The 9,933-nt window shown below is 40.5% G+C and overlaps 1 protein-coding gene across 1 annotated transcript; it reads left to right on the top strand.

The window, feature by feature from the left end:
- Positions 1–1,059: 1,059 nt before the first annotated feature.
- On the top strand, positions 1,060–6,211 carry lrit3a (info leucine-rich repeat, immunoglobulin-like and transmembrane domains 3a). The gene is made up of 4 exons (XM_053429038.1): positions 1,060–1,175; positions 2,388–2,854; positions 4,689–4,994; positions 5,178–6,211. Exons 1-4 carry the CDS (start codon positions 1,060–1,062, stop codon positions 6,209–6,211), a joined length of 1,923 nt encoding a protein of 640 aa, XP_053285013.1.
- The last annotated feature ends 3,722 nt before the right edge of the window (positions 6,212–9,933 follow it).

Here is a 9,933-nt window from a genome sequence, read left to right as displayed (position 1 = left end):
ATACAGGATATGGTTAATACTTTTACGGTTTTAAGATAGGAGTTATCAAACAAGTTATATAATAACTTGTTCTAAAGATATATTAAATTGTATAATTTTCTCCCTTCAGAAGACAATTATTAAATTTTATCAATTTATTTTTCTTGATATATTTACAAGTAAGACTTGAGATAGATGACTGTGTGGAGGAAACTGGATGCTATGAAGGTTTTTTTTACCCTTTCTAGTCATCACTGTTTTTATTCCCGAGCTAAACCGACATGTGCAGAAAATATGAAAGAGGGTTTGACCCCCGAGCCCAAGCCACTGGTCTGCACCCAGTCAGGTAATAAATCACATCCAAGATAACACTTTGCACCCCGGTGCCAGACAGAGCTCGCTCACACATCTTACGTATGGCCTTTAGCTCAATAATACATTTACATTTAAGGAATTTCTTCAGAAGCAGAGGAACTTACATCAGAATTCAAGAAAAACAGTCTCCTCCTTTAACAAGAAAGCGAACAACAATGGGTCAAAACCCCACTGCCGATCATTACAAAGGAAAGGTGGTTGGATATAACCCGACAAGGCTGATCCTAGCTTAGTTTTCAAATGTGTCCAACACTAAATTTGAGTTGGGGAACATTGAGATTTAGCAAAACCTACAAATCGCACTGGCGTTGTGGGAAGTGACTGGCTTAACCGGAGGCATGGCTTGATTATGTGAGGAGAAACCCTCGGAATTAGCCGATTAGCTCCATGTCCAAGGGCTGGTCCTGCTCTGCTGTCTCCCTGTAGCTTGCGTGACCCAGCCAAACCCAAGAAATCCTCTGCTAATCCCCCACCCCTTCCCCCACACACACACCATCAATCTGACAGGTCACCTATACTGTAATTAGATCTTCAAGCCTGTGTACCTTCGCTTCTGATGGACTCTGAAAGCTCTTTTATCTATTTTCCACTTGGTATTTTTCTTGGTTTTGTTCTTTTTGGGAAGGATAATTCTCCAGGCTCTCGATGAATCCCGATGTCTTTTCTCCTGAACTCTCCTCGATGTGAGAATTTTGGTGCGAAACCATGCGTCGACTTCTCTGCGTGCACGTATTCCTATGCTGCCTCAGTATGGCTCATCCCTTCTGTCCATCGCAGTGCACCTGTGTCTTCCATGGACGTAATGATGGAATAGGAAGCAGGTAAAATGTGCATTTAACTTGTGCTCACTCATTTCAACCACAATTTGTGTCTTTTGTGAATTTGGAAAGTTATTGGTTTGTCTAATTAGGTCACCTCTGCTAGACCGTGGCCTACAAAATAAACAAAAATATGGTCCTATACAGGTCCTACTACATTTTCACCTTACTGTCGTCCTGAAATAAGTTTGTGGGACATGTTTTTTAAAAAGTTGGCGTATTTTGCACTGTTTGAATGAGCGCAAGAAAAAGGACCATAGCTCTCAGACTTCCTCATATGTGATCCATGTTAAATCAATGGCAAGTCAGAAGGGCCTGCACTTAACAAGGTATAGTTACATGATGAATCAGGAGCATAAAGCTGCTAATGTCCATTGGGGGTGTTTTTAATTTGGATGAGCAACAGTTAACTAAAATGCAGAGCCATCCATTTTCAAGTGAAGATGGAGGGAAATTAGACCAGCATTAAGTGAAATAATCAGCTTTGAATTAGGTGTCTCAGAGACGCTAAAAATAAAGGCAAGTCTATATCCAAAATCCACCACAATGTAATTTGTACAGGATGCCCTGACCTGTATTGGCATAATGTACGTTATCTGGCACGGTACCAATCTACTTATCCCAGAGAAAGATCTAATTGCCCCCTGCATGATTAGTCGTATTAGCACTGAACCCAATTCCACGATGGACCTCTCTTCCACGAACAAGTTAGACAATATAAACATAGAAAATGGGGCAACTGACGTCTACAGTCATTGTGAAAGGCTAAAAGGCATAGCTCAAGTTGAATTCTCCCTGTAATCATGTAATGCTAAAGTAACTATCTTTAAATCGTTCTCTCTTTGTCCACGAGTATAATGAATTCCATATATTCCGTCTCCGGAAGTGGAAGTGCATCCACATAATCAGTCATTATTTATGATGACTGTGATAAGCTCTGCCTTGACATCCAGCAAGTGGCCTTGTACTAGAGTCGGGTCAGGAACAGCATCCCACATCACAACAGAGAGTCTGGGTGAATGGATGGAGGGACGGATGGATAAATGAATGGACAGATACTGATCGATACTAATAAGCTTGTGGGTTGATCAATTTTTATATTCATCACTTGCTTTCCCACTGGAAAATGGATTGAAGAGCATTTTGTCTTTGTAAATCAGTTCCGTTATCTGTCCATAGATTTGAACATTTAATTAATTTATCGTTTGTTCCCAGATCTGTGCTCTGCAATGACCCAGACATGTCTGATATCCCTGTCAACGTTCCAGTGGATACGGTTAAGCTTCGAATTGAGAAAACCGCTGTACGCCGAGTCCCAACAGAAGCTTTTTACTATCTGGCGGATCTGCGATACCTGTGGATTACTTACAATTCCATAACCTCAGTGGATTCTGGAAGTTTTTACAACCTCAAAGTGCTCCACGAACTCAGGCTGGATGGAAATATGATCTCTGTGTTCCCCTGGGAGTCTCTAAAAGAGATGCCTAGGCTGCGGACACTGGATCTGCACAATAACAGACTCACCAATGTTCCCACAGAGGCCATCCCCTACCTCCTCAACATCACCTACTTGGATCTATCCAGCAATAAATTAGCAACCCTGCCCTCTGACCTCATGGATATCTGGCCTCCCTTCAATGGAGCCCCCATTTCTACGAACTCCTCGCAGAAAATCGTGTTAGGTAAGGAGTAAATACTTGGTTGCACAGGATGTAAAAGCCAAGGAAGGACACTTTTGAGGTGAATTGTAATTACTTCATGAACTTTAGTCCATCACCTGCTAATCTAGCCAGACTTGTTCTGACTGACTCAAACCTGTCTTGATAGTGACTGCCAGGACACAGTTTAATAAGCTTAGTCCCAGCAGTGGCAGAGTTGACGCTTAATTTGTATTATAAATGTTCTGTCCTAATTCATGTTGAATGTTTAACGCGGTACCTCGTGGCAATCCAATCTAGGTTTAAATTGCAAGTGGACTGGATCCTATATGACCATGCAATTTGGGAAACATGCAAAACACAGTAGAGAACATCGTTTTCCGTAAAGTTTCTAAAGGCAAGATAACTAATGTTTTAATTGATGTAAAACAACCTAAAGTCTTAAGTTGCACTATTAACGATTTATCTTTTTAAAAGTAGGCAGAAATGTTCTTTATGTGTCAAATTAGAATTATACGATTATTGTACAAAATGCAGGTAATCAACGCTCTGCGGTCTTTCGAAAAACAAATGTTTTCAACATTTTAGATTAATTAAGTTGTGTTCATGAGGGACTACAGATACAGATAGGTGTTTTCACCTGCTTTCAGTTTCAAAGTCGCATAACTGCTAATAATAAGTTGATTAGCTTGATTGGCAATAACTGGCAGAAATTGCTGATAGCTTTTTTTGCAAAAGACTATTCATTTTAGAAATTGTCTCAACCATAGCAACTTGCTAATGCACTTTTGTCAGATCTGTTTTTTTGACTTACATGCAAGTGACTGTGTGTTTGCTGTATCTGCATAGCACTGAGTGGGAGGGATATTGTCAATAAGCTGTATAAGGGCAAACTAGCTTATGGGATAAACAGGATTAGACGTTAGGAAAAAAAGAAAAACAGACTGTACAAACAGCTTCTAAAGCACGTTTATTTTCTGTCTATATCTTATGAGACGTTCTGCTTGGTGTTACTACACAATTATATCAACATCGGTTAAAATAAACAGATTTAAAAATATCTATAAAAAAAATTAAATACAGTCTGAACTTAAAATGACAAATTACCTCATCACTCAATTTTCAGTCTATTTTTTGTAACCATACAAATACTTCTATATTCAAAATAAAACAGAGCGATATTAATGGGTTACAGCTTTTAGTGAGCCATTAACATTTGTGCTAACAGAGAAGCTAATGGAAAGAGAGTCTTGCCACAAACTGGAGGAGGGCCAGAGGCGGCTTAGCTGCTTTGCCACTGTCAAGACAAACTAATCTGGTTAAGGGGCTTTTATCTGCATCAGTACATGTGCTTACCTATTGCACCTGCACCCCCTGGTATGGGAGCTGTACATGAGTTACTAGGATAGCCCTTGAATTTCAGTTTCATGGTATTTTTTACATCATAAAGAGAAGAGAGACAGTGGTTGTTAAATAGTGGTGTTCAACTAATCTCAGACTACCCATTACTACATATTTTATTAAGTTTTTACTCTGTAACGATGCAAGTGCTAGAGAAAGAAGCAACACTTGTAGACATACAGCCACCTCTATGACTGTAATGTAGTTTTAAGAAGTTTTTTTTTCCAAACATCACTTTATAGCACCAATGATCACTGCATTTGTTTTAAAAGCGTGAGACTTCTTCTATTTTGAAATAGCCTTTTTTTTTTGCTGCTTTGCTGCTTCACTGTTCTCTCCCCACCCTTGATTCTTTCTAGTGTGTCCAACAACAAGGGCTTTAAGCAATATGGCATTTAAGAGATGGTGCAATAAAAGCTAAGAATAATTCTTATTTGTCTTATCTTTTCACCTTTAGGTCTCCAAGATAATCCCTGGTACTGTGACTGTAAAATCTCCAAGATTTTAGAGCTTTCCAAAATGACAGACAGCCCAGTGGTGTTAATGGACTTGTTCCTGACCTGCAGTGGACCGGAGAATCTGGCTGGTTACCTTTTTCAACGTGTTGAACTTGACAACTGTGTAAAACCAATCGTCATGACCTCTGCAACCAAGATCACATCTTATCTGGGCAGCAACGTTCTCCTGCGATGTGATGCCACAGGGATGCCAACACCAAATCTGTACTGGGCTAGAGCAGAAGGCTCACCAGTTAACAACACAGGTATAAAATGTGTTGTTTGGAAAGGAATTTTTGGTGTAAATTCAAATTGGCTGATGAAAATAAGGCGATAATCTGTGTAAGGCTTGTGCCACAAGGTTATTTTTATGAAAACAGACATAACCGGCCAAGACTATGTTAGACTTGTTCCATATACTGACTTTTGTGTTTATCTCCCCCCTATAGTTCAGGAGTCACCTGGAGATGGCATCAAGTGGTCCATCATGAGTTTGCATGGAATATTGCCCAAAGACGCTGGGAACTACAGCTGCAAAGCTACGAATGTTGCTGGCAGCGCAGAAGCCACTATTTCCCTCTCAGTTGCTGGTACCATCAGTACCACGATGCCGCCAGAGAGGCAAAGCACGGAGACTGCACCGACCAGCCAAGGCACAACACTGACTCCCACTACGGAAATATCTGCCTCACCTATTGTAACATCTACAGTTCCTCCGAGAACAACACCAACCCCACCTGCAGTAACCAAGAAGCCGAGAACTACCCCCAGCATTGGTTTACAGAAGGGCTCACTCAAACAAACGAAGACCCAGCAAGGAGGGAAAGGGAGAAAGCTCGCAGCTGATGAGAAAAGCAAGAAAAGCGATGCATCGAAGTCCGTCAAGGACCTGAAGATTGTAGAGGAGACGGCTGACAGTGCAGTGTTGCTCTGGACAGCAGATGGGTTACCAAACGATGCACCACTAACAGTTGTATATTCCCCCTATGATGAGGATGACACCAAAAGGACAGAAGAAACTAATGCTGGCAGTGGAAAAGTCCTTCTTGAGGGTCTTTCCTCTGGGATGAGGTACTCAGTTTGCCTCATAGCAAAAGGTAGTGATGCCGGAAAAGATCCGTGCATTGACTTCTACACACTGGAGATTGTAGAGGATGGTGGTCAGAACCAGGTCTTCATGATTATGAGCGGCATCGCCTGTGCTTTGGTTTTGCCTCTCATTGCCCTGTTGCTCTACAAGATCCTCGATCTCTACTGCAAAGGGCGTGAACCAGATCTGGATGAGGAGGAGCTGGAAAAAGAGAGCTATGTCAAGTTCGAGACGATTTCAATGAAACAGCGAACTCTGAACTCTAATCCCACTGAGTTTTGGGCAAGGAGAGCAACCCATGACTCAGAGCGAATGCTCCTCTGCTCTAGGTCGAGCATAGACTCTCAGATGACCTATAAGAGTGACAGTTCCCGGTCTGAGTATCTCTGCTGACGTCAGGAATCCATGGCCAACGCCCAAATGCCACTTTAGAGAGACATTATGTGACATTCTCTTTATTTGCCTTTCATGACAGTGATATTAATAACAAAATAATTCATAAATCTTTATAAATACTATTCTTTCACATCTGTGAGGTGACACAGCACCGATTAGCTGTTCTCTACTTCCTATCAATGTATTAAGATTTATTCAACGGTTTATAAAAACTTAAGTGACATGAAAACTGGATGCTGTTTGTAAAACCACAATCAGATCCGTCAATGACTGACGTGTTTTTTTTATTCATGACCTTATTTGTTTTGGAGCCTTATATACAATCTCAATAGTTGTCACTAAAGCACAGCACCTTTGTTAAACTGAATTGTGTCTAGTATCATACAAAGAACCTGCTGTGTGTGGTGTTCAATACTATTTCAATGCCAAAGATTAATATATGAATATCACATGGTGTGTCAAAGAGGACCCATTAACCACAGCCCATCACATTCACAACATCACATCATTGTTGCTTTAAGCATTGAGCTGATTGTTGCCTTACTGGACACAAAAGCACTGTCAGTGTGTTTGATAGAATTTTTGCGAGACATCTTGAAAATCAATGCCAGTTTCTATCACTTTATGTATATATTTGAGGTTTTTTTTAATGAACCATTAATAAAACAGTTGACGTATATTTGTGCCATGTACTTGTACCATGTTATCTGAATAGGTAAATGCAGAACACTCTCAAATAAATGATATATAATATTGTGAGTGAGTTTCAAAAATCAAAAAAATTGTTGCCCATCAGTGACATAGACAGCAATATACCAGCTATTGACTTTATTCTGATGAGAATATAATATTCTATTCATATTCCAGTTTATATATTACAGAGCATATTCTCAAGTCAACATTATATCCTTCTACAAGTAACTCGTAACAAGTTGGTGACTCCCAAAAGGTCATTAAATGCTGTAAAGAATCCAATAGGGTGTTATAATGCTGTTTACATGTCAGTGTCTGAAAACGTCCAACCATATCCCTTAATCATAAACAAGCAAAACTCTAATGGTCCTTTTTCACAGGAAGCATTTTGACATGTCACTGTTAATAATGACGTTAATCACTGGTAGTGTTGCATTAAACAGAATGTTATCTGGTCTGCTGTCACAAGCAACAACGCATAATTCTCACCATTTCTTAGACAAGTAACACATTTCTGTATTTCTATTACACCGAAATATTTGACATGTAAACAGAATTCCATGTTATTCTCAGTGTAATTCTCATTTCTGAGATCATCTTTTTGCCTTTTCTCTTATCAGAATATTGTATTATTTCTCCAGGCTTTACTAGGTGAAACAAAATGTTATTGTTACAATACACACAGCACTCCGTGTGCTATATATAGTGCATCCATCCTAATAGTCAGGCTTACAGACTAAGAGGAGAAGAGTGCCTGAAAAAAGGTACATTATCTATTATTAACAGAATATTAGAGGTTGCTACTGGTAAATTGGTATAAGTGTTAATTATGAATAGAGGTGACACGTGTCCGCTGTGATCACTCAGTTATAAACAACAGCATTTGCCTCCTGAAAGAATCAATGGGCTGCATTTGTTACGTCAGTTGTCTTTGCACGTCTGAACAGGCGTTGCTGTAAATCCCGATAAGACGATGGGTGAACCTGGGAAACTGTTCCCATGGATACCTCTGTGCCACCTTCTGCAGGAGCATGCAGCAGTAAGTCATATCTACTGCCGGCTGTGCTGTGATTATGGCAACAGCCAGGTTTTAACAAACAGAATGAATGGATGGTAGAAAGGGATCGGCTGTTAACGATCGATAAACTGTGACTGAACAGACGGTTAATGACCCTGTCATTTTGTCCGTCTTTCTCTCTTTCTCCTCTCTCTGTTGCCCTGGTCCTCTTGCCTCAGAGTTATCAATCCTTCATAGCTGATAGATTCCTGCCTTCTTCTATTGTTTCATAGTTGCCAATTGGCTGGAGTCCATTAAATCATACCTTCACATTGCAACTGCAAGAAAGATATATCAAGAGGTTGCATCACCAATCTCTTCTTATCCAGGAACATCGCTGATATAGAGAAGTGGGAAATTGTGTTATGTAATAATTACAAAAAGCCGGGGTTTATATACACAGAATCAAACTCAACACAGATGAGACAGATGAAACACATGATTCCAATAATAGCACATTATCACAGTGAATCTTAAATGAGCAAACCATTAACCTTACTCTCAAGTAAGGTGAACAGGAAGTTCAGTTTAGTAAAATTGTAAAAATTGATGATGGTAAGTGTGACCTGACAACTCTGGTCAATATTGTCATATATAGTCCACCAAACAAATTCGGTCTATCTAGCAATGATTCTACAATAGAGCGCATAACTCCACTAAGGTCCACCAGTCCCCTTCAATTCTGCACCAAATCGCTCTTGATCTTTTGGATATAGTTCTAAAACTATTGAAGACACATAAAGACTTTTGATTCCCTACTGTTATCCGCTACACTTTGGTGGTTGTTGTCTGTTAATGTGCGGCAGCTGAAAATGCCTAGTCCCTATAAAACCACATTCAAATTCACAAGATCTGGATTTTCATTCGAATCTGCAGCAATTTCCATGAATGAAATAATATCAGTCCCCTAAACATGGGATTCTGTTAATCAAGATCCATCAATTGGAATGGAGGGGAAGAGCAATGACGTGAGGTCGCATTTAAAATGGCTGCAGCATCTTCACTCTGTTGCTGTATCCTAGATACCGATGTTTCAAAGCCCATGTGCGGTTGTCATTCAGTCCAATTGTCACCTGAAGTGACATTAACATATTCATTGTGATCTGCTGAGGGTGATACCGTGGGAAAAGGTCAGTGCCCTTCAGACGGCTAACATTAGTCAGGAGACAAGGCAACTTTCTCAGCAGTGTAAATCTTCTACCTCTCCTACAAGCTCACTGGTGATGTTGTTGCTGACAATATCCTAGTCATGTAGGGTCTGAATGGATGTTTTGATTCCTGCTGTCTGTTAGTTGTTCTCCCGGGTAAAAGGAGGACACACAATTAGGGGATAATCGGCTCAATTCCTGCTCCGTTCTCTATAAATGACTAATTTTACAGATTCTCTCTGGGAGCCACATGAACGTCAAGCAGGTGACAGTCTGGCACACTGACTTCTCATTCGCACACAGGACACAAAACAGAGTGCCTGTTGTTGTGTGTGGCATGTGTAAATGATACTTTTACTGTAAGTGTGGGTCATATGCGAATGGTGATATGGTTTTAAATGTACAATAGATACATTTTTCTCCCAATGACTAAACCAATAAAAAATGTCAGGGATGCGTCTCGGCTAATAGCCTCACATGCGACGTCTCGCTCTCTCCCAGACACAAATACTCTCGTCCATCCACATTCAGAAAGGACATGGGTCAGGGGGTGGGGTGAGGGTAAGACTTGTTGTTATGTGGGACCTATCGTAAGCCCAGCCTCATTTCTTGCATATTCCACATTCTGCTTGAGACACTGACTGCATCTTAAAGAAGATCCTGCTCCGATGCTGGACTAGCATGTGCAAAATTTACCACAGGGGTGTCAGGAATTTCAATCTTTGCTTCCAAAACAGACTGGCACTGCGGGGGCCAAACTGGGGAGCGAGCAGGATCCCACTCACTTTTTTTTCTTCCTCTTAGCAGTAATACCCTCTGTA

The sequence above is a fragment of the Pleuronectes platessa genome, chromosome 8, assembly GCF_947347685.1.
Source record: "Pleuronectes platessa chromosome 8, fPlePla1.1, whole genome shotgun sequence".
NCBI classification, from domain to species: Eukaryota; Metazoa; Chordata; class Actinopteri; order Pleuronectiformes; family Pleuronectidae; genus Pleuronectes; species Pleuronectes platessa.
This window is presented reverse-complemented; position numbering and strand designations above follow the sequence as displayed.

What these genes read in the sequence shown, in the direction of transcription:
- lrit3a (XM_053429038.1), top strand. Translation starts at nt 1,060, where the DNA reads ATGCGTCGACTTCTCTGCGTGCACGTATTCCTATGCTGCCTCAGTATG. An exon ending in AATGATGGAATAGGAAGCAG is followed by an intron (nt 1,176 to 2,387) that starts GTAAAATGTGCA and finishes GTTTGTTCCCAG; the next exon opens with ATCTGTGCTCTGCAATGACC. An exon ending in CTCACCAGTTAACAACACAG is followed by an intron (nt 4,995 to 5,177) that starts GTATAAAATGTG and finishes TCCCCCCTATAG; the next exon opens with TTCAGGAGTCACCTGGAGAT.